The sequence below is a fragment of the Coregonus clupeaformis genome, chromosome 1 (genome assembly GCF_020615455.1).
Source record: "Coregonus clupeaformis isolate EN_2021a chromosome 1, ASM2061545v1, whole genome shotgun sequence".
In the NCBI taxonomy this organism is placed as follows: Eukaryota; Metazoa; Chordata; class Actinopteri; order Salmoniformes; family Salmonidae; genus Coregonus; species Coregonus clupeaformis.
In genome coordinates, this window is record NC_059192.1 from 34,384,444 (window position 1) to 34,410,168 (window position 25,725).

The window sequence follows — 25,725 nt, forward strand, 5'->3', positions numbered from 1 at the left end:
TGACTTCACACTACCCATTGGCTGATCTCATTGGTCCAAACACACAGCTAAGGTTACACACAATGACGTCCGGCATTGGCCAGGGGGGTCCAGCTGCCAACCACCCAATACCATGGAAGTTGGTAAGTTGGTATGCAGGTTCAATGAGAACAGCACAACGCATGCATGAATGGACACACACACATGCACGCACACACACACACACACAGATGAGGGGATAGAGAGGTGGACTTACTGGAAGGGGAGGCGCAGGATGGGGTGGAGGTCTGGGCAGGACCCCATCCCTTCATATTGAAGGCAGACACCTGGAAATAGTAATAGTCCCCCTGTCACAGAACAACACAAAGAGATGGCATTAGCACAATGCACTATGAAATAAAATAAAATAAACCAAATAAATGAAAGGTTAAATTATTAATGGGTCTTTTTAATTCGTTGCGATAAGTGTCTATAATAGTGATGCAGTTGACAAATTATGTATTCTCTTTCATTGCATATACATTGGGTGGCGATGTTTGTCCCTGCATTTCTCATACTGTGTGTCAGTGTGTGGGGGCGGGGGGCATGGCGACAGGGCCTAGAGGACCTATAGGCACCGGGGGATTTCTCCTGCACAATAATGTCCCCAGAGCGTCTGTCTGTCTATGTGCCCGTCTGAAATGAAAACCATAAATCAGGTTATGTATTGTGTGTGTGTGTGTGTGTCCCGACGTTCTGGCTGAGCTCTCTAATGCAATGACGGGAGCTGAGATTTTAAACAATGAACTGTGTTTGAGCTCTAACTCTTTCTGCCCTAATTTAAATGTGTGTGTGTGTGTTACGTGTGTGTGCGTGCGTGTGTGTTTATAGTGTGTGTGTGCTCAGATGACTAGTGACTAGAAACGAAACAGAATCTTTGGAGTACAGAAGTATCACATGATAAAAGGCCTTAACAATGTGACATCGAACCGAGTGGCTCAGGCACATATGTGATTCCTATCAAGGCCCTTCATGTGGAATAGTGGCCTTCTAAATGTTTTTATCGGTCAAAGCTACCAGCTGTTGGAAAGCTAACTGTTGTGTTTTTGTGTGTCGCTTTCTCACCCGTAAATGGGGAAAGTATAGCTGTATGCCATCACTGGCAGTCTTTATAAGGCCTGAGGTGAAAGCAGTGGAAATGTGCTTTTCAGACACATGGGAAAGTGTTGATCTGAGTGAGACATGGTAACATTTTGACATTCTGATTGGGCATCACTCTGATGTGATGGGCCTGTGTGGGTGTGTTTTGCCTCTCTAGCTGAGGTATTTAACTTGGATGTTAGATTTGATGGAAACTAAATTATTCATTGATAGCTGGGGGGGACATCAGTGCTTTGGAATAGCCCTGCGTTGTGTTCAGTAGGGAGAAAACAGAGCAAAACGGGTAGGTGCTATCTAAACTTGTCCAATAAGAGCATAGAATGCCGTTTCCCGTTGCAAAGCGTTTCGGTACAGTGTGCCCTACTGAACATGATGTATGAATATACTCACGGGTGTGAGGTCAGTAATGTTGCACTGCAGTAGACTGGGGTCCTCTACTAGCGCCTCACCCAATAGAGGACTGAGGGAAGGGGAACCGCTCCAACTCACTGTGGAGCGCACACACATACGCACACACACACACACACACACACAAACACGCACACCCGCACACAGTTACATTAGTGCATATCGTACCTACTTTCCTCCCGATCTCTATAGAACAATAAACATGACTTAATGTCTTATTAGTAAGCATTGCAAGTAGCATGTAACGGGTGCTGACCTTTGTACTTGGTGACTACTGCAGAATTGACACTGAGAGGCTCCTGGAAGTCCACCCTCAGACTGGAGCTGCTGCTGACAGACAGACGGACAGAGCTGGGAACATCCGGCGGGCCTGCGGACAGACAGACATCTTTATATTATCCGGTATTGTTGGCTTTTTCAGGCTTCAACAATGTTATTCAGTGAGTCAGTAACAGTCAATCAGTGCTGACAAAAATACAGAAATGTTAAGGATTTCATAGAATATATCACATACCCAGCACTCCCTGGAAAACAGTGACAAGTGTTGCTGTGTGGACTATCGTGGTTAAATCAAGATCAACTAAATTGATATCGCACATTCATAATCATTCATCAGTCGACTTGCAGTAACACAGTTACATACAGTGTTCAATCAATCAAAGACGTATTTTTCTTTCTTCATAATCATAACATGCACCTTCCACTATCTGAAGAATTTCACTACTGTATTTGAGTGCCTGAGAAAAGCCTACAAAATGCGTCTGGTCATAAAGTAATAAAGAGAGAAAAACTCCTCTATGCATCAAAGTCCAGATTGAGTCGGGTGTCTGTCTACCACCACCACGCGTGTCATGAAATGCCTATAAAAAGTTAAAGAGGGAACATACACACACACACACACACACACACACACACACACACACACACACACACACACACACACACACACACACACACACACAGGCCTACTCACACATGCATGCATGCGCTCACACATATAAGCATGAACACACAAACATACACACACACCCAGCTCTGTCCCAGCCATCACAACATGGAACCCATTAACAGCTCAGCCCAGACAGAATGCCACCAAAAAAAAAAGAACAAAAAAATGGAAATCAAGGCGGCGCTGGAAAGATCTGGGCACCAACTTCACTTCAAGTGGAGCTGAGCACATGATCTCTGGCTCAAAAATATATAATGCACACACACACACACATGCACGTACTGTACACACACATACACACACAAACACACACAGCATATTTTACAATTAAGTGGCACAAGGTAGTGCCCCCTGTGTGTATATTATGTGTGTTATGGCATGTGTCTGGGTGTGTGTGTGTGTGTTTGTGTGTGTGTGTGAGTATGTGAGTATACACATTGTATTGAGGAAGATTTCACATTGAAAGACTTATTAAACGCTGTGACTTCATCTGAATTTGGCCCCAAAACTGGAAAAAACATCTTCAACATCTTCCACCTTTTGTGCTCAGGCTGGAATGGGAGTGTGGGGAAGTCGTCATGGGAGATGAGCGTGACAGTTTGTGTATGTGTGTGTGATGCATGAGTGTGTGTGAGTGTGTGTGTCTACTGACTGGCATGCTCGAAGCCCGTCTGCATGCGTCTGAAGAGCCGGTGCCTCCACTCCCATGCCTTGAGTTGCCTCTCATGGTCCGACGCCTCCCGCTCCCCGGGGAACTCGTTCGGCACCTGGGCCTGCAGGTCCCCCACACGCTGCTCTGCCTCACGGACCAATGTGGCCAGGTGCACCGCACGGCCCTCCAGGCTCACGACTGCAGGGCACAACCACACACAGTTGTAATTTATATTACACACTAAGGCAACGATCAACACATTACCAGCCATGCTTTTTGTAATAATATCACTTTTGGGAGAATAAAGCATTGTGCAGGTATACTTTCGTTTTTCACTCTGAAAATTTCAAACAATGGCTGTGCACAAGCCACATTTTCATTCTAAGAAAACCTCCCCCTCTTTTCCCATTATCCACTGGTAAAACCCTCTAGCCTTTTTAATATCTCTGTTTGTCAGAGGCACTAACGCAAATTCCTCATTAAATCCCATTTAACTGCGCAGTCACTCTTTAAGGATGACATCATTCAGAGTTAAAATGACAGAGAAAATGGGGTCATGAAACTAAGTGTGGACAGGCTGGGTTTGGTTCCTCTGTGGTGCAGGGATTTCAAGGGGACACCCAATATGATGGGAAAACTGTTTGTCAGTGCTGTAAGGCAGAGGTCTAACTAAGTTGAGTGAATTTCAGTGTGTCACTGTGTCTCACTTAACTGTCTTCATGCATGTCTCACATGCATGAGCCACACAGGACGACCACTATGAGTCTATATCCTGTCTATGAATGCCTATGTCTGTCTCTCTATGTCTCTGTCTGAGACAGTATGTCTACAGTATCGCTACAGTATGTCTCTGACATCTGTCTCAGGGAGCCACAGACAGACTCTGTGAAGTCTCCTGCAGCAGAATCAATGGCTTTCAGAGCTTTCATTCAAAGCCTAACGAAAGCACTGCATTGTCTTTGATCTCAATTCTCCTCAGATGGAGTTTGATTAGAACGCTCTTATAAAAACGCCGACGCGGTATCCTGGCTCGGGTTGACGGGAGAACACTTTATTTCTCTCCTCCTCCTCTCTCTTTCTCTTTCCCTCTCTTTTTTCCTTCATGTGTTGTTTGGGCTCCGGAGAGCAATCAAAGAGCAAACTTCAGTAAACACCACTTTCCATTCAAGTGTTTTCAATTTGGTGATACCTTTATAAAATGTCTGGATAGGTTTTGGAAAGGGAGCGCAAACACAAATAGTCTGGGAGAGCTCGGCAAGGCCTAATCATTAGCAGAGGGTGAGACGGTGGAGGCTGCTAGATCACAGGCGGCAGAACCTTATGAAGATGACTAATATTGCATCATCAGGCCATAACAACGCCCCCTTAGCACCATGATGTTTTTCGGCTATCACTCTTTCTTCTCCTCTCGTTGGCAGACTGAGAGACAACAACAGCCAACTTTGACATGCTCGCTAGTGTAGGAACGCGCTGTTGTTTGGTGCGTCGTGAGAGGTCGGTTGTTCTGCTTGTTGTGACAGCTGTTCTGGTTGCCGTGGCAGCAGGTACGGTTTCCATGACGACGGCCGCGCTTGCCGGAGTGAGGGTGAAGTTGCTTTTAGACGCTGATCTAAAGTCAGTTTTGCATTCTAAGGGTTAGGATTTGGGGAGGGTAAGCCGATCCTAGATCTGTACCAAAAGGACCTCTTCTACTCATACTGTGGTATATTTTCTTCAATAAACAACTGCTATGATGCTATAAGCTAAGGAGCAGGCGTGCAAGTGGGCAGACAGGCGAACAGACAGAAAGTCAGACAGAACGAATACAGCCAGCCTGCCAGTCAGCCAGCGAGCCAGCCAGAACAGGTACCTACAGTGGGGGCTCTCCTTGGCTCCGGCGCGGAGCAGCAGCCTGGCCATGGGTACGTTGTTGGTCATGACTGCGATGTCCAGGGGCAGCAGGCCCTCGCTGTTGGGGGTGTTGAGGTCCAGCTCCTCCAGACTGTACTGGGACAGGAGTACCTGCACCAGGTCCATCTCCTGGTGCTCCACCGCCTCGAACAGCGCCTCGTTGCTCTGGAACTAACACACATCAACACATGTTTAATGAGGTGTTAGGGCCTTGTGTTGTGTCTGTGTTGAGTCTGTAATGAGTCTGTATCTTGCCCGTGTCTCATATGTATCTCGTATTGAGTCTGTGTTGATTCTGTATTGAGTCTGTTGATTCTGTATTGAGTCTGTTGATTCTGTATTGAGTCAGTGCTGGTTCTGTATTGAGTCTGTGTTGATTCTGTATTGAGCCTGTGTTGATTCTGTATTGAGCCTATGTTGATTCTGTATTGAGTCTGAGGTTGATTCTTTATTGAGTCAGTGCTGGTTCTGTATTGAGTCTGTGTTGATTCTGTATTGAGCCTGTGTTGATTCTGTATTGAGTCTGTTGATTCTGTATTGAGTCTGTGTTGATTCTGTATTGAGAAATTGTTGATTCTGTATTGAGCCGGTGTTGATTCTGTATTGAGCCAGTGTTGATTCTATATTGAGCCGGTGTTTATTCTGTATTGAGTCTGAGGTTGATTCTTTATTGAGTCAGTGCTGGTTCTGTATTGAGTCTGTGTTGATTCTGTATTGAGCCTGTGTTGATTCTGTATTGAGCCTATGTTGATTCTGTATTGAGTCTGAGGTTGATTCGTTATTGAGTCAGTGCTGGTTCTGTATTGAGTCTGTGTTGATTCTGTATTGAGCCTGTGTTGATTCTGTATTGAGTCTGTGTTGATTCTGTATTGAGTCTGTGTTGACTCTGTATTGAGCCGGTGTTGATTCTGCACTGAGTCTGTGTTGATTCTGTATTGAGCCTGTGTTGATTCTGTATTGAGGAGGTGTTGAGTCTGTGTTGAGCCTGTGTTGATTCTGTATTGAGCCGGTGTTGTTTCTGTATTGAGTCTGTGTTGAGCCTGTGTTGAGTCTGTATTGAGCCTGTGTTGATCTGTATTGAGCCTGTATTGAGTCTGTGTTTGATTCTGTATTGAGCCTGTTTTGATTCTTTGTTGATTCTGTATTGAGCCTGTGTTGATTCTGTATTGAGCCTGTTGATTCTGTATTGAGCCTGTGTTGATTCTGTATTGAGTCTGTGTTGATTCTGTATTGAGTCTGTGTTTGATTCTGTATTGAGCCTGTGTTGATTCTGTATTGAGCCTGTGTTGATTCTGTATTGAGCCTTTGTTGATTCTGTATTGAGCCTGTGTTGATTCTGTATTGAGCCTGTGTTGATTCTGTATTGAGCCTTTGTTGATTCTGTACTGAGTCTGTGTATTGAGTCTGTGTTGATTCTGAATTGAGCCGGTGTTGATTCTGTATGTATTGAGCCTTTGTTGATTCTGTATTGAGCCTGTGTTGATTCCGTATTGACCCTGTGTTGATTCTGTATTGAGCCTATGTTGATTCTGTGTTGAGCCTGTGTTCAGCCTGTGTTTAAACCTGTATTGACCCTGTGTTGAGCCTGTGTCCCTCACCATAGTGGACTTGCGGAGGCGCTCCTTGTCGCCCCGTCCCGACACCACACTGTCCTCCAGGCCCGGCAGGTTGCCCACACGGAACTTCCCTGACAGGTTCCTGTACAGGCGGCGGGCGGCACTGGGGGATGACAGACTGGTGGACTTGTTCCGGATGGGAGGAGGATGAGGCTCTCGCATCTCTCGCTGGTTCATCTTGGCTGAGTCTGCCCTGTGGGGAGACAGGGGAGGGGGTGGATAGGGGCAGAGGAGGGCGAAAGTAGGTTTGGTGAGTATTAGTATAAATTGTATCAGTCTTAGTATACTATTTTAGCAGATGCTTTTATCCAAAGTGACTCAGAGTTTATAGTGGTAACTATAGTATATTCAGTATTTGTGGACCATGAGGGAATCAAACCCACAAGCCTGGTTTTGCTAGGACTTACCCACTGAGCCAATGGAACCACAGTGTGAATGGGGTGAGTATTTGTTGTACTTCTGGTATTTTTGAATAACTAGCACTGTGGTTTCTAACACTTTTGAAGAATGCATCAAACATTACCTATGTTACCTTAGATACTGTGATAATAAACAGTACCTTGCTTGTTAATATCTTTAGAAGGTCTTGTTTAGAATGTCCTTAACATGGAGGCTATGACGAAGACTATGAAAATACAGCCGAAACACATTACCCTGCAAACAATAATGAGTCGTTAGGACGTCCCCGGGACGTCACGAAATGGTTGCCTAAAGTCTTCCGGACATTGTGTCGTGGTCCCCTGGAGGTTTTGTCTAGTTCCCGGTTGGTCCCGGGACATCCCTGAGGACGTTTTTAGAATGTTGTGTCATGGTCCCCTAGAGATTTTGTTTAGTTCCCGGTATTCTCTCATTGATTGAATTTACTTATTTCAGCAATTTGAGTTTGGGTTTTCAGTATAGTTGTTTGTTGGTGATATTATTCTGTTGTAATGTTACTCCTGAATCACTTGGATAAATTAAATCGTTTTTCTTCAGTGTATTTTTAACAGAGCTGAGATTTACTTTGAAGTGTAGGAATAGGCCTACGGGTAAAGTAATTATTTTACGCTGCTGCTACTCTCTGTTTATTATCTATGCATAGTCACTTTAATAACTCTACCTACATGTACATATTACCTCAATTACCTCGACTAACCGGTGCCCCCGCACATTGACTCGGTACCGGTACCCCCTGTATATTGTTATTTTTACTGCTGCTCTTTAATTATTTGTTACTTTTATTTTGTATTATTTTATATTGTAATTTTGTGTGTGATTTTTTTGGTATTCTTTCTTAAAACTGCATTGTTGGTTAAGGGCTTGTAAGTAAGCATTTCACTGTAAGGTCTACACCTGTTGTATTCGGCACATGTGACAAATACATTTTGATTTGATTTGATTTGGAATACCCAGATTAACTGATTACTAAAATAGCAGTGCAGATGGCACTCTTTTGTTAAGTGCAGAGTTGTATTATACAGTAGGTAAGGAATGTGTAGGGGACTTCTGAAATTCTACAGATGTTATGGCGCAGCAGAAAGACCAGCATACCCCAAATTCCAGGTTGAGTCATATTGAAAAGTCAGTAATAAGTGATCATGTCAAATGTACATCATCTAGCACTTTCATACTGGTCCCCCGTGGGAATCGAACCCACAACCCTAGCGTTGCAAGCGCTGTGCTCTACCAACTGAGCCACACGGGACCAAATGTATTTACATTGCCATTGACTAAAGATTTTTACACTATTTTAGCTGAACAGCGTACCACTGGTTTGGGACACCTGGGATAATCGCGTGACAAAACCTACCAGGTGACCATGACACAATGTCCCAAGAACGTTCAGGGGACCTTCAGGGGGTTATGACACAATGTCCCAAGAATGTCCTAAAAACGTCCCCTGGGACGTCCCGAGGACAAACCAGGAACTAACAAAACCTTGAGGGGACCATGACACAACATCCCAAGAAAATCCTAAAAACGTCCTTGGGGAAGTCCCTAGGACAAACCGGGAACTAGACAAAACCTCCAGGGGACCAAGACACAACGTCCCAATAACGTTCTAAAAACGACCTCTGGGATGTCCCCGGGACAAACCGGGAAGTGGACAAAATCTCCAGGGGATCATGACATAATGTCCCTAGAACGTGCTAAAAACATCCTCGGGATGTCCCCTGGACAAACCGGGAACTAGACAAAACCTCCAGGGGACCATGACACAACATACCAATAAAGTTCTAAAAACGCCCTCTGGGACGTCCCCGGGACAAACCAGGAAGTAGACAAAACCTCCAGTGGACTATGACACAACGTCCCAAGAATATTCTGGGGACCTTTAACAGACCATGACAGAACGTGCCAAGAACATCCTAAAAATGTCCCCGTCCCCCAGAGAACATTCCCTTGGGACCATCACGCGACGTCATAAGGACTAGTAAAATACAATCCTGGGAATGTCCTAAAAGGTCCTGACATGGTCCTCAGTGACGTCCTGGTGACTTACAGGGAATTACACAAAGGTCCCCCAGATAACGTTTCCTTGGGACCATCACGTGACGTCCTAAGGACTAGTAAAATTAAAAGTAATGAGAACGTCCTAAAAAGGTCCTGACATGGTCCTCAGTGACATCCTGGGAACGTACAGGGAACTAGAAAAAGGTCCCCCAGAGAACGTTCTTTTGGACCATCACGCAACGTTTTTAGAATGTCAGTGGGATAACGCTGTGTCGAAACACTTAAGGGACCTAATGGGAACATCGCCGAATGTCCTCAGGACGTTCCCTGTTTTGTGGGTAGATCCTACACCAGCTACTGAATGAATGCACTGTTTCTAAAGTGACTTGCCTCTTTAAAAAGCAAGGAGAACCAAGGCACTCTTCATATAATTAATTAAAATGTCTTTATTTGTGTGGCATGTTCAATGGAGCCAAGACTTGCCTTTTTCCTATTTTTTGGGGTTTCATGAGGTAGGGCCCAGAGTTTTTCCTAACCACATGACCAGACCAGGAAAATTGCTGGGCCCTAATAACTTGGACCGCAGAGCACTTTAACTTGGACCAGAAGTTTTTCCTGGTCAGGTGGTCAGGACACGGTTATTGAATTCCATGCCAATGTGCCAGCCAACCAGGTGGGCATCGCATTGGCATCATTTCTCAGTCATTATGATAGGTAACATATGAGTCATCATTGGCACTTCCAACTGCCCATCGCTGTCCCACTGCCAGTCTTCCAGTCCTGCCCTCTCAACATGGCACCTCTTTCTCATGAGAGGCTGAGGTGAGCTCATTCCTTCTCATTCCTTCCTATCTTGGCATCTGTGGCATGCCAGCTATGCTGCCCTCTCCACTGCCACGGGAACTATGTGAATGACAGTGTGTTTCTGGGGGAGCCTGGGCTGTTGCACTAACACACACTTAGCCGCTGACGGAAATGTCAACGGGACGCAGAGGCGACGGTGACGCATTCCGTCGCCCGATCCACAAGAAAGAAAGATAGAAAGAAAGAAAGGAATAACGAGAGAGAAAGGAAGGAAGAAAGAGAGAGAAATTGTTAAAAATGAAAGAAAATAAATAAAAAAGTCAGAGCCTCCCTCACTCCTTAGTCAATAGTGAATCACCTATTCAATGAATGTGTGTCATGGACCGAATGCACGACATACATTGAGCCTGTGGTGAAATAAGTATGACGAGTCCATTCTCAATGCTCTTCAGGTTCTAGATAGACATTTAGTAGTGTTAATAGAGAATTAATAGAGGATTGAAGTGAGTTATAGTGTAACCAAGATGAACACGCGCGCACACACACACGGAACAACAGCTGACAGTGGCGGCGGTGCCCACACATCTCCAACATAAAGGCTACAGTCGGTGGAGGCAGGGCGACACACAAAAATACACCCATCACATCCCCACTCTCTCCTCTCCCTCTCTCCTCAGTCTATGTTCCATAATAGAGGCCCTTATTTTAGGCTTCCTCATGTTCCCTGGGCTAACCTATTCCAGGGGCAGATAAACGCAGCAGGTATTTGGAATCATTTTTCCATGAGGCAGGGCTGGGATGCAGAGATAAAACAGAGATATATTTGTAATGCTCCGAGTATCCATTTCAAAGAGGAGGTGGTAGAGGAATTTCCAGCAGGCTTATTGTTGTTTATTGTTTGAGATGGAACAGACATTTTCTGTCAACCGCCAGAACAGCCCATCACTCTTTGACGACATTAGCGTGGGGTGGCGGCGGCTTTCAAAGATCAACGGACGCCGCCGGCCCGCCACGTGGACTTGTCGGAAAGTCACTCCTCAATGACAGTCACTACTTCCCCAGAGACTCCCTAATGTCCCCAACACCAGAGAGAGAGAGAAAGGGGGAGAGGAAAGAGGGAGAGAGAGATGGAGAAACAGAGAGGAAATCAGGGGGGTTGAGCTTTGAGAGACTGTGAGGGCGAGACAGAGAGTTCAAGAAAGAGAGAGAGAGAGAGATGGAGAAGGACAGAGAGAGAGAGAGAGAGAGAGAGAGAGAGAGAGAGAGAGAGAGAGAGAGAGAGAGAGAGAGCGAAAGAGGAAACGATAGCCATGCAGCATTGAAAGCCACAGCATGCTAACACGGCCCCTCTCAACACCCAATTTGTCAAAGTTGGGAATGGGGGGAATATAATTAGCCCATACCAGTCCACTTTAGAGAACAAAGAAGAACCCTGACCTCGTCAGTCCACTTCTGGTAAAGACCAGCACCCAGCAGGGACACGGAAAACCCCCACATACAACAGGACAATGACAGATGTAGGACAAAGATGATAAAATACATGTATACAGTCAGGCCCACAAATATTGGCACCCTTGATAAAGATGAGCAACAAATACTGTTTAAAATAAATAATATAAATACTGAGCTATATTGTATGGTCCCAAAATTTGAAAATGATCATATTTTATACTATACAATTACTCAGAGAAAGAGATTTTGTTTAACAAAATGATCCTGGGACCCTTGTTAACGTCAATGACATCATGAATTTTACCAAGTACCAGGACATTTTAGCCAAAAACCTGGTTGCCTCATCCAGGAGGCTGACATTTGGCCACAAGTGGTTCTTCCAGCAAGACAATAACCCCAAGCACATATCAAAATCCACAAAGAAATGGTTAATTGACCATCTCAGTATCCGGACTTGAACCCCATTGAAAACCTGTGGTTTGAATTGAAGAGGGCAGTCCATAAGCGTAGACGAAGGATATCAAGGATCTGGAAAGATTCCGTATGGCGGAATGGTCTGAGATACCTCCCAATGTGTTCTCCAATCTCAAATATTTTAGAAAAAGGCTCAGTGTCATTATCCTCACAAGGGGAAGGTGCTGGAGTACTGAAAACAGGGGTGGTAATAATTTTGACCCCTATCTTTTTTAGATTTTTTTATCACTTGTTAAACAGAATCTCTTCCTCTGAGCTATTGTACTAGTATAAAATAATATAATAAAAAAAAAAAAAACATTTGAACGTGCAATATAAGTCACTATTTGTATAATGTATCTTATACAGTCTTTTTTGCTCATCTTTATCAAGGGTGCCAATCATTTTGGACCTGACTGTATACCGATAGGTCTAAGAAAAAATTATCAAATATGACCTAACATAGATGTCCTTTATTCATACCAATGCCTCTATATGTAATTCTATGTAATCAAATACATACAGTATATTCCATCATGACTGGAATCCAATGTGGCTAAAACATGTATCAGTGACATGTATCAGTGACCCCAGCAAAGGCTAGAGAACCCTTCATCTTGGGAATGTTACAAGAGGGTAGAATGTGTGCTGTAATAGCCACGTCAGGTACATAACACGCCCCATTCCTGCCTTTTAACACGCTGCGAGCAGGAAACAGTCCTGCTGGGAACAAAAGCTGCACAGAATCCTGGGTTTATGCTTGGCCCCTCACCAAGCCCACATCAAATAGCACAGCTACAGATCCACCACACACACACACACACACACACACACACACACACACACACACACACACACACACACACACACACACACACACACACACACACACACACACACACACACACACACATAAATGTACATGCATGCCCACACACATACACACATGCAAATGTACATGCACACACATGAACAAACACACACAGACACACACAAACACAAATGTACATGCACAGACGCACACACACACTACCCCGCCACCTCTCTGCTGTAGCCCCCAACACCACCACCACACCCCTCTCTCTCCTCATCCCCCCTCCTCCATCCCTCCTCCTCTCCTTTACCACCTCTCCTCTTCTCTCCTCCCCTCCCTTCTCTCCCTCTCCTCTACTAACTCTCTCCCTTCATCTCCCTCCTCCCTCCATCCAACCTCCTCACCCCTATCACCTTTTCCTTTCACCCCCCCGCCCCCCTCTCCCTGTCAGTTCCTATTGGAGCTCCGACCTGGGGAGTGGAATTACAAGGCCCTGCCTTAGTCCGATAACACATGGATGCTTACCGCATAACAGGGGAGCTGTGTGTGTGTGTGTGTGTGTGTGTGTGTGTGTGTGTGTGTGTGTCAGAGGAACACATTGATACTGGGATGGCTGCATAAATTAGCTTCAACATTAAAGACTTACGGTTGGTCAAATCAAAGAACAAACACATCAACTACTGAGAAACCGGGTCATGATATTAGGACATTGGTCAACTGAGGAGTTTGAAATGTTTGTCCTTCCCCCTTCTCACCCTCCCTTTGATCTCTCTTACGCACTTTCTCCACCTTTCTCACTGCAGGTTCCTTCGTGTTTGTGTTTCTGTGTGTGTGTATTTATGTGTGTGTATGCCTGTGAGTGTGTGTGCACCTGTGCGTCTGTGTGTTTGTGTGTGTTTGTGTGTTCGTGCGCATGTGTGTGTGTGTGTGCGTGTGCACCCGTGCGTATCTGTGTGTGTGTGTGTGTCGTGCTCCCAGGTCAGCTATGTGCTGACAGGCTGGCCCCTCCACACCAGGCCAGTCTGCCGCCACAGGCCTCCATAAATCTCTACTGGGCTGTACAGCGGGAAGGGGAGGCTGGGGTCAGTGTGTGTGTATATGTGTGTGTGTGTGTGTGTGTGTGTATGTGTGTGTGCACTGTAGTGTGTATCTCTGAATTTCTACATGGCTATGTGTATCCTTCTGTCACATGAACAACATACACAACATATGGATATCCATTGCCCTTATCCACAGATCTAGGATCAGATTACCCTACCCTATCCCAACCTTAACCCCTAGGGAAATTAAAAACCATAAGAGCCTGTATCAGTGGTTAGGGGTCACTTCTACAATTATGATAGTATTCATTTGACAGAAGGTGAAGGATGATAGGGCATTGCCGAGAAGGACAAGGCAAGGGAAGAGAGTATGAACAGATTTGTGTTTCAGTGTGTGTGTGTGTGTGTGTGTGTGTGTGTGTGTGTGTGTGTGTGTGTGTGTGAGAGAGAGAGAGAGAGAGAGAGAGAGAGAGAGAGAGAGAGAGAGAGAGAGAGAGAGATACAAAATGAGGCAGGACAGTAGGGGAAAATACGGTAAGTTGAACCATTTTTTGCATTCAGCATCACTCCGTTAAGGGAAAAATAGTGTTCTTTCTATCAAAGATATCTACATATATTTCCGGATGTTGTGTATCCCTGGAAATAATCAGTATTCATGTAAACATTACAGTTTTGAAAACAAAGCTTGTCCTAAAAAAAGTGGTCTCTTGGCACAACTTACCCCGGGTATGGGTTAAGTTGAGCAACGGGACGGGGTAAATTAAGCCGCCGGCAAATTTCTGTACTGAATGAAATAGTACCACTACCTTTTTAAAACCATGTCTCTCTTAATTTCCCAAACACAATTCAACACAATCACAATCACTTTTTGGCTTTTAATCATTTTAATCAAGCTTAACACCTAACAAACACTTTGTAACATAGGCCAGGCCTTGTTGTTACCTCATAACCCAGCAATAATGCCTTGAATTACACCTGGGAAAAAAACACTTCAATTTGTTCAACTTGCCATTGGCTCATGCTTTGGCTCACCTTACCCCATGGCCATTGGCTCAACTTACCCCAAGACAAACATTTTGACTATATTAGCCCACACAGCTACAAGGATGCACTTTCATGCTAGGTTTAGGACCTCATATTGAAGCTTATAGAGAGCCCAACTAATGTATAGAACACTCTTAAATGATCTACTTTGGTTTAGAAACAAGGATCATAAACCTCTAACACAATAAATTAATTTGACTTGGTGAAAATCAGTGTTTTGGACCTAATTTGCTTAACACTTTTTCCACGTGGTTTCTTCCTTCAATGAAATGATGACCTCTTTCTAAATATTTGGTCAAATGATACATTTTGTGTATGGTTTCCAAGAAACAAGTGTGGCTCAACTTACCCCCCTATGACAGAGGAAGGGGGAAACAGAGGTATAGAGAGAGACAAAAGAGAGAGCAAGGTACAGACCACCAGAAAGGGCAGGAGAGCGAGAGAGCAAAAATGAAAGCCAGAGAGAGAGCGAGAGAGAGAGAGAGAGAGAGTGAAAGTGAGTGAGAGGGGCAAGGGGATGTGTGGACTCTCCTGGCTGACTCTAAATGTGGCTTGTAGAAGGAAATTCTGAAATCTGACTCTTGGCACCAGACAGACTGGAGGCAGGCAGACTGGATAGGGAGGGAGGGGGGGAAGATAGGGAGGGAGGGGGCAGTGTTACTAGGATTCACATAGTTTCCCCCGCTGGCTCTTATCTGCTTATAGGCAACGCAGAGCCACACTAACCCTCTGACCCACAGCCACAGACATACAGGGGTTGGCATGGCAACACAACAAACTGCAGACAAAACACACACACACCGATTTACGTGCACATACACATGTTTACGTGCACACAAGGACGCACACACACACACACTCACACACTCACACACACACACACACTTTTACCCACTTTATATGTATATACTGTATTCTAGTCATGGCTCATCCTATAACTACTGCTTTACGCACCTTTTCTATTCCCATACTGTCCATACTGTCTATACACACCATTCACATACATATATACACTACATGACCAAAAGTATGTGGACACCTGCTCGTCGAACATCTCATTCCAAAATCATGTGCATTAATATGGAGTTGGTCCCCCCCCCTTTGCTGCTATAACAGCCTCCACTCTTCTGGGAAGGCTTTCCACTAGATGTTGGAACATTGCTGTGAGAACTTGCTTCCATTCAGCCACAAAAGCATTAGTGAGGTCGGGCACTGATGTTGGGAAATTAAGCCTGGATCGCAGTCGGTGTTCCAATTCATCCCAAAGGTGTTCGATGGGGTTGAGGTCAGGGATCTAGCAGGCAGAAACTTTAGGTACTGACTTGTTGGAAAGGTAGCATCCTATGACGGTGCCATGTTGAAAGTCACTGAGCTCTTCAGTATGAGCCATTCTACTGCCAATGTCTGTCTATGGAGATTGCATGGCTGTGTGCTCGATTTTATACACCTGTCAGCAACGGGTGTGGCTGAAATAGCCGAATCCACTAATTTGTATATAATAATGTTTTATTATTATAAATTGTGTATTTATATTCCGAAGCTAAATTACCGCAATTCTATCAATTTTGCCATGGGGTTTTGTACTGTGTAATTAAATATGTGTATTCTCGACATAGCTCATTCTATTATTTCTACTACTGTACATTGCATTTTAGTTACACTGTTTATACAGTGGGGGAAAAAAGTATTTAGTCAGCCACCAATTGTGCAAGTTCTCCCACTTAAAAAGATGAGAGAGGCCTGTAATTTTCATCATAGGTACACGTCAACTATGACAGACAAAATGAGGAAAAAAAATCCAGAAAATCACATTGTAGGATTTTTAATGAATTTATTTGAAAATTATGGTGGAAAATAAGTATTTGGTCAATAACAAAAGTTTCTCAATACTTTGTTATATACCCTTTGTTGGCAATGACACAGGTCAAACGTTTTCTGTAAGTCTTCACAAGGTTTTCACACACTGTTGCTGGTATTTTGGCCCATTCCTCCATGCAGATCTCCTCTAGAGCAGTGATGTTTTGGGGCTGTCGCTGGGCAACATGGACTTTCAACTCCCTCCAAAGATTTTCTATGGGGTTGAGATCTGGAGACTGGCTAGGCCACTCCAGGACCTTGAAATGCGGTGTGTTTGGGATCATTGTCATGCTGAAAGACCCAGCCACGTTTCATCTTCAATGCCCTTGCTGATGGAAGGAGGTTTTCACTCAAAATCTCACGATACATGGCCCCATTCATTATTTCCTTTACACGGATCAGTCGTCCTGGTCCCTTTGCAGAAAAACAGCCCCAAAGCATGATGTTTCCACCCCCATGCTTCACAGTAGGTATGGTGTTCTTTGGATGCAACTCAGCATTCTTTGTCCTCCAAACATGACGAGTTGAGTTTTTACCAAAAAAGTTATATTTTGGTTTCATCTGACCAAATGACATTCTCCCAATCCTCTTCTGGATCATCCAAATGCACTCTAGCAAACTTCAGACGGGCCTGGACATGTACTGGCTTAAGCAGGGGGACACGTCTGGCACTGCAGGATTTGAGTCCCTGGCGGCGTAGTGTGTTACTGATGGTAGGCTTTGTTACTTTGGTCCCAGCTCTCTGCAGGTCATTCACTAGGTCCCCCCGTGTGGTTCTGGGATTTTTGCTCACCGTTCTTGTGATCATTTTGACCCCACGGGGTGAGATCTTGCGTGGAGCCCCAGATCGAGGGAGATTATCAGTGATCTTGTATGTCTTCCATTTCCTAATAATTGCTCCCACAGTTGATTTCTTCAAACCAAGCTGCTTACCTATTGCAGATTCAGTCTTCCCAGCCTGGTGCAGGTCTACAATTTTGTTTCTGGTGTCCTTTGACAGATCTTTGGTCTTGGCCATAGTGGAGTTTGGAGTGTGACTCTTTGAGGTTGTGGACAGGTGTCTTTTATACTGATAACAAGTTCAAACAGGTGCCATTAATACAGGTAATGAGTGGAGGACAGAGGAGCCTCTTAAAGAAGAAGTTACAGGTCTGTGAGAGCCAGAAATCTTGCTTGTTTGTAGGTGACCAAATACTTATTTCCCACCATAATTTGCAAATCAATTCATTAAAAATCCTACAATGTGATTTTCTGGATTTTCTTTTCTCAATTTGTCTGTCATAGTTGACGTGTACCTATGATGAAAATTACAGGCCTCTCTCATCTTTTTAAGTGGGAGAACTTGCACAATTGGTGGCTGACTAAATACTTTTTTCCCCCACTGTACACACACCGCATATTTATTTATATACTGGATTCTTGACAGCTCACTGTAATATATATACTTCTGTATATATCATTCTTAGTATAGCTTGTCGAGATTGCATTTGGATTACTGTTACAGTGCTATTTCAAGTTTCAAGTTTTTAATGTCACGTGCAAAAGTACAGTGAAATGCCTTTCTTGCAAGTTCCAAACCCAACAATGCAGTAATCATTATCAATGTAGTCCATATGTATAAATAAATATTTGTGTACTTGTTTGACATTTTACTGCATTGTTAGGAGCTAGTAACATAAGCATTTCGCGGCAACCGCTATAACATCTGCTAAACTGTGTACGCGACCAATAAACTTTCATTTTATTTTATTTGACACACACACACACACACACACACACACACACACACACACACACACACACACACACACACACAACCATCATCATCATCATCAGATTATATTCTGGTGGATACAGTATGCAGAGAGCCTGGGGCAGCCCATTGCCAGATTTGAAATCTAAAATCTGAAAGAGAAAAATAACTATGAGCTTAGATAAGATCTTAGGTATGGGCAGATGCAATTTGTAAGATTTGTTGTAGACCTTGACAGCATGCAATGGGTAGTGAAGGGATCCATTTACAGGACTGCCACCGTGCATAGAGCATAAGACCCTGTGTTTTGTGCGATCATGTGACATTGTGCGATTATATCATGTATTTTATGCCTTATCCAGAAATGAGAATTATACCCGAAATTAAAGCAATTGTCTAAGGATGGTGCTGGACCAACTGACATAAAAAGGGGACAGTGATGGAAAAGCTTGAAATAAAGCTTGAAATACAGGCATGTCACATGATTGCGCAAAATACAGGGCCCTAAGCCAAACTGATCCCGGATCTGATCTAACAGTTGTCCACCCCTAGCTTGGCAGCATTAGTACAGGAGCCAAGCAGAGAGACAGAGAGAGAGAAGCGGTCAGTATAGCATGGTGATGACAAGAAAGACAAGGCCAAGACTTAGAGCAGAGTTAGCCCAGGACCTTTTAACATTTGGTGAGAATCTATCTATCTATCTATCTATCTATCTATCTATCTATCTATCTATCTATCTATCTATCTATCTATCTATCTATCTATCTATCTCTCTCTCTCTCTCTCCATCTCTCTCTCTCTCTCTTCTCTCTCTCTCTCTCTCTCTCCTATCTCTCTCTCTCTCTCTCTCTCTCTCTCTCTCTCTCTCTCTCTCTCTCTCTCTCTCTCTCTCTCTCTCTCTCTCTCTGCTCTCTCTCTCTCTCTCTCTCTCTCTCTCTCTCTCTCTCTCTCTCTCTCTTCTCTCTCTCTCTCTCTCTCTCTCTCTCTCTCTCTCTCTCTCTCTCTCTCTCTCTCTCTCTCTCTCTCTCTCTCTCTCTCTCTCTCTCTCTCTCTCTCTCCATCTGCCAAAGAAAGAGCCCTGCACTCCTCTGTGTGTTTAACCTTTGAAGGGCCCTACTGAGCAGAGCAAGGCCTGCCACCTGTTCAGTATGTGTGTGTTTTGGGGGGGGGGGTAAATCTCTCAAATTGTGATGAGTAGAGACAGCAGTGAGTCGCCATGGGGATGTACGATTGGGCATTCTCAGCAGTGGATTTGGGTTGTCTCTCTCTCTCTCTCTCTCTCTCTCTCTCTCTCTCTCTCTCTCTCTCTCTCTCTCTCTCTCTCTCTCTCTCTCTCTCTCTCTCTCTCTCTCTCTCCTCTCTCCTCCCTCCCTCCCTCCCTCCCCTCCCTCCCTCCCTCCCTCTCTCTCTCTCTCTCTCTCTCTGCTTTTCAACACAGTGTCTCCCGCGGCGACTGGGGCCTAGCCTGAGTGGCTCCAGGGCTCCTGTGTGTGTGTCTTTCTGATGTGTGTGTGTGACACACGAAAGGGGTCTCGCCTGGATCTCCTTCTGTCTCCCCCAGTCCCTCCTCAGTCTCCCCCAATCCGCCATATGCCAGCCGCCAAGGGGGGGCCGACCCCGGCCATTGACTCGGCTGATGACCGCCACCAGTTGCCGGATTCTCTCACGGACCCCGGGCGCCGACACTGGTGCCGGGGCGCTCTAAGTGCCACGGACGTAATTCTGAGAGGAGGGACTGAGAGAGAGTCTCACATGGGTCCCATGACTCCAGCGTAGACTACCGTCTACCACTCCTAATATCTTGTGGCTCCTGTCTCCATCGGGCCCCCCAACAGTCCAACGTAAAGTCTGAGGCCCCACCATCCACAGTCAGATAAATAAGGAGGTGTCAGAGTGTTATTGTACCGAGCTGCTAGGGGAAATGAAAGACTAACTGGAATGGACACCATCCCTGGGGTGGTAGCTCACACACACACATCGGGGTGTGTGTGAGTGCACATGCATGCAGGCAGGGAGACACACACACACACACACACACACACAAGGAAGGCAGGCAGGCATACACTCACATACACACAGTGAGAAAATACAGTAGGTGTGAGAGTGTGAGAGGGCGGGGAAGGGAGGGTGGAAGGAAAGGGGGATTGGGTTGGAATGAAGGAAGGAGGGAGAGAGAGAGGGCAAGTTGAGGGAAGCAGGGGAAAAGATGGGAGAGTGAGGAATAGGAGGAGGGCGAGAACAAAGAGATCAGAAAGAAGGGGTGATTGGGTTAGGAGAGAGAAACAGAACCAGAGAGCGAGAGAGAGAGTGTGAGAGAGTGTGAGAGAGAAAAGAGAGAGAGAGTGTGAGAGAGAAGAGAGAGAGAGAGAGAGAGAGAGAGAGAGAAGGGGGGAGTTGAGGACGGTAGAGGGAGACACAGGAATGGAGCAATAGGAGAAGGGGAGATGATGGCGAGAAAGAGAGGGGAAACGAGGGGTAGACTAATTAGTTCAGTAGTAGAATGTTCAATGTTCATACTTGAACATGGTATGGCCAGTGCTGCAGCTATAGTTGCCCAGAGGCTCATGATCTAGGATCACTTGACATTGTATTCGGTTGATTGCTACCTGAGTCTCTCGTCCTGTATATCTTGTTTCCCAGACCATTTTTAAACCACAAGTCACTCTCGCTTTCTCCCTTCCTTAGACCCCTCACTTGCTCTTTACCCCCCTCGGTCTCCCTCCCTCTCTCTCTCTGACCCTCCTCTTCTCCTCTCCCTCTCTCTATGCCCCCCCTTCCTCTCTCTGCTGAATTTAGGTTTTGGGTGGAAACCTGAGTGAGTCTGGGATGCAGGACAAGAGGGAGCCAGCCTCATAAATATCCCGGCTGCAGCCACAGCATCCACACTCTGCTCTGTGTGTGTGTGTGTGTGTGTGTGTGTGTGTGTGTGTGTGTGTGTGTGTGTGTAAGAAAGAGTAGCCCACTCATATCCAAATACAGAGAGGTAAGCGGAAATGTGTTCTCCCCTTTACACTGGCCCATCTATAGATGTATAGTATGAGATATCTACGCAAAGCTCATCCCTGAGATACACAATTTAATGCTGCTAGCAACTATATTTATTATAAACATTTACAATTAAGATTTCAAAACAAAATAGACCAAATAATATGAATTAAAGTTAAGCGTTATGTATCTGAATAGTATGCTCAAATCAAATTGTTTTTTCATGCAAGAGCAATTCTATTATTCAACAATAAAACACAGTTCTATAACAATCCAACAACATTATCACAAAGCCAAATGTACATCTAGAACCCGTCTTAAGTAGACCTAAGCGAGCCATTACTATATTCTCTAACTCCCTAATTTGTCCCTCACGTTTGAACTGACAGCTTTGAGGAGTAGAAGAAAGAAAGTAATATTAAAACAAATTAGAACCAAATGAGCGGGCCAGCGCTACATCCAAAACCGCTTTACACTTGGGCCCCTCAAGCATTGCCCTGATTTTTCCATCGAGATTTTGACTTGAGCTTCCTTCTCTTTTATTCCCTTTGTGCACAATTCAGAGGAATTAGCGCTTGGCATTAGCCTCCCCCTAACAAAATGCTAACCATCACAATGTGTGTGTGTGTCCACTTACGTAATGTATCTATATGGAGATAGAGGGAGAAATGGTGTGTATGTGTGTGTGTGTGTGTGTGTGTGTGTGTGTGTGTGTGTGTGTGTGTGTGTGTGTGCGTGCGTGCGTGCGTGCATATGTGCGTGTGTGTGTGGCATGCATGTGTCTAAAGAGAGAGAGAGGGAGAAATAGTATGTGGGGTTAAAGAAACTGTAGCTGTGTTGGAATACCCATACTAACATACTGTATAATACATACTTAATGAGTATATACTACAAACTATATACTATTAGTTCATTTTAGTATACTGTAAACCAACGGTATCTTTTCAGTTGAGCGTTACTATACAACCTCTTGCTAGCTTGTTAGCATAACAAATGACTAGCTAGACATTTTATGATTTCGGGTGTGTGCGTAAATTCAATCTGGAGTGCCAGAGTACGCAAATCCAGAGTGTTGTCAGATTGTCCGTTCGTGGCCAAGGAGTAGGGTTGATCCAAGCGTTCTGAACTCACAACGGCAGTCAAGCACCCAAGCTAACTGGCTAACGTTGCCTAGCTTGCTAGCTACTTCCAGACACAAATGAGAGAACACCTCACTCTGACCATTTTTCATGTTATCCAGAGCGTTGGTGACTGTAACTGTGCTGCTGGCAACAATTTAATTACACTTGTTTTTGCCAACGTTTACTGACACATGTGTTGAGCATTCGTAAATCCTTCAGTTATTCTGCGCTCTGGCGAGAGTGCTCTGAAATTGGAGTAGATAGACATTATTAACAATGTCCATTGAGAATCCACAACGACTATAGCACTTTGCTAAGAATGACGTGAATAATAAATCAATAAATGTTGGGTATACTGCCTGGCAAGTTCGATGTATTAGTAGCCAACTAATGTTAGGATGATAACTAGCTAACATACCGGTACATACTGCAATGCTATGCAGTTCGTAACGATAGCGTAGCTAAAGAATTGTCAGCCAACATAACGTGTAATTTCACTTATTTGAAAAGTCATTACTTTATTACATTGCTCAACATTTTCTTAACATTTGTCATAATTAGTTAAAGCAATGAATTTGTATCCGCTCTCCTCAGACTTCGGCTGTATATTTTCCGCCATTTTACTTTGTGAAGCCACGCCCATTTTCTGAAGAATTGCATTAAGGGCCCTAAAAGCACGGAAATAGTGTCCACTGCTTGTATACTTCATATTTTGGCGAATGTAGTATGACATCTGGGAACTTTTGGCATACTAACTATATCCATACTATGACCAATAAGCACACTACATACTCAATTTATGTCACAAATAGTATGGTTAGTGCGGTTAGTATGAGTATTCGAACACAGCTTGTGTGTGTGTGTGTGTGAGAGTGAGTGAGAGAGTGAGTGAGTGAGTGCGTGAATGAGTGTGTGTGTGTGTGTGTGTGTGTAAATATATTGGTTGGGTAGAAGGGGGTCTGTTTCACTTCTGACATCCAAGTAAAGCCGTCATGAGTGAGATGTCAACAGCGAGGCATCCCAGACAGCGGCACAGAGCAGAGAAGAGCCCTGGAGAAGAAAGCCTATGAATCAGTCAGACCCTAACGCATGGCACACATCCCACCCCATGTCCTAATACACAGTTTGAGTTGGTGAAAGGCTGGACATGGCTCACATCAACACCATTATCCCTGAAATCCTAGACCCACTCAAATTTGCATACCGCCCCAACAGATCCACAGATGATGCAATCTCTATTGCACTCCACACTGCCCTGTCCCACCTGGACAAGAGGAACACCTACGTGAGAATGCTATTCATTGACTACAGCTCAGCGTATAACACCATAGTGCCCTCAAAGCTCATCACTAAGCTAAGGATCCTGGGACTAAACACCTCCCTCTGCAACTGGATCCTGGACTTCCTGACGGGCCTCCCCAGGTGGTAAGGGTAGGTAACAACACATCTGCCACGCTGATCCTCCACACGGGGGCCCCTCAGGGGTGCGTACTCAGTCCCCTCCTGTACTCCCTGTTCACCCATGACTGCATGGCCAGGCACGACTCCAACACCATCATTAAGTTTGCCGACGACACAACAGTGGTAGGCCTGATCACCGACAACGATGAGAAGCCTATAGGGAGGAGGTCAGAGACCTGGCCGTCTGGTGCCAGGAAAACAACCTCTCCCTCAACGTGCTCAAGACAAAGGAGATGATTGTGGACTACAGGAAAAAAAGAGGACTGAGCACACCCCCATTCTCATCGACGGGGCTGTAGTGGAACAGGTTGAGAGCTTCAAGTTCCTTGGTGTCCACATCACCAACAAACTATCATGGTCCAAACCCACCAAGATAGTCGTGAAGAGGGCACAACAAAGCCTATTCCCCCTCAGGAGACTGAAAAGATTTGGCATGTGTCCTCAGATCCTCAAAAAGTTATACAGCTGCACCATCGAGAGCATCCTGACTGGTTGCATCACCGCCTGGTATGGCAACTGCTCGGCATCCGAGGGTAGTGCGTACGGCCCAGTACATCACCGGGGCCAAGCTTCCTGCCATCCAGGACCTCTATACCAGACGGTGTCAGAGGAAGGCCCTAAAAATGATCAAAGACTCCAGCCACCCTATTCATAGACTGTTCTCTCTGCTACCGCACGGCAAGCAGTACCGGAGCGCCAAGTCTAGGTCCAAAAGGCTTCTTAACAGCTTCTACCCCCAAGCCATAAGACTCCTGAATAGCTAATCATGGCTACCCGGACTATTTGCATTGCCATCCAGATCAACGTTATTAAAACTTAATTGTTTAATTGTTTCAGAACAAAGCTATAAAAAACATTATTTATTGGGTGCCTGGGTGCTGATTTATCAGTACACACCTCACCTCCCCCCGTGAGCACATCACTCCAGTGCTGTTCAACCTTCACCTGCTCCCCATATGCTCACGCATTGACTTTAAAATCCTGGTTCACACCTACCAAGCTATCCACAACTCTGGACCCAAGTACCGGTCTGACCTCATTCTACCCTGCTGCCCCACACGCACCCTTCGCTCCTCCAGGTCCGTCTCCCTTCAGCAGCCCTGCAGCAGACTAAAAAGTATGGGTGACAGGGCTTCCAGTTGTGCGGCTCCTCGGCTGTGGAACGCACTTCCAGTCACTGTCAGGGCTGCAGAGTCTCTGGCCTCGTTTAAGGCACAGCTAAAAACTGAACTGTTCAGAAAAGCTTTCAAGGACCTATGTTAATTCTGTTCTCCTGTCCACCAGATCTGACGACAGCTGTATATAGCTTTGATTGTCTGCTTACAATGTTCTGTGTTTTGGATTGTTTATATTATTATAATTTATTATATATATAAATGTATTCAAAGCGCTATACAAATTAAATGTTTTATTTTTTTATTATTGTTACTTTACAGCATCTAAGGACCATTCAATCAACAGGGCCCAGGAGAGTGCAGTGATATTCACCTACTGAGATCTAAGGATCCCACAACAGATCCCACCGGATCCCAATATTTACAAGTCACCATTACAATTCTATGTTGTTTTACCTTTTTTTTTTTACCTCTTACAGTCTGAGTATGTGACACACTTTTCAGTCCACTGCACTCTTTCAGATTTCATGTGCAATGAGATTTGGTTTAACATAAGAATGTCATGGACATTTCAAAATTCTAATGTTTAAGTACTTCTGTATAGACTTTCCTCTCTGGGCATATTGCGGGGAAATGTTCTGGGAAATAGCCATACTGGATCGGATTCTGGGCTGCAGCTCCTATTGTTTTCAGGGAATTGGCACTGGGCTGGAACAGCCTCTCTCCCCCCTGAGAGGATATGGAAATAACCCCTTATTA

The 25,725-nt window shown here is 44.9% G+C and overlaps 1 protein-coding gene across 1 annotated transcript in view; it reads right to left on the minus strand.

The window, feature by feature from the left end:
• Positions 1 to 25,725, minus strand: part of LOC121567290 (ankyrin repeat and fibronectin type-III domain-containing protein 1-like) — a 185,355-nt gene that overhangs the window by 12,276 nt on the left and 147,354 nt on the right. Inside the window, exons 5-10 of the mRNA XM_041877213.2 lie at positions 6,617 to 6,827; positions 4,982 to 5,189; positions 3,129 to 3,326; positions 1,784 to 1,897; positions 1,510 to 1,607; positions 236 to 326 (exon numbers count right to left, since the gene is read on the minus strand). Of these exons, the coding sequence (XP_041733147.2) occupies positions 236 to 326; positions 1,510 to 1,607; positions 1,784 to 1,897; positions 3,129 to 3,326; positions 4,982 to 5,189; positions 6,617 to 6,827 (920 nt within the window). The remainder of the gene's footprint in view (positions 1 to 235; positions 327 to 1,509; positions 1,608 to 1,783; positions 1,898 to 3,128; positions 3,327 to 4,981; positions 5,190 to 6,616; positions 6,828 to 25,725) is intronic.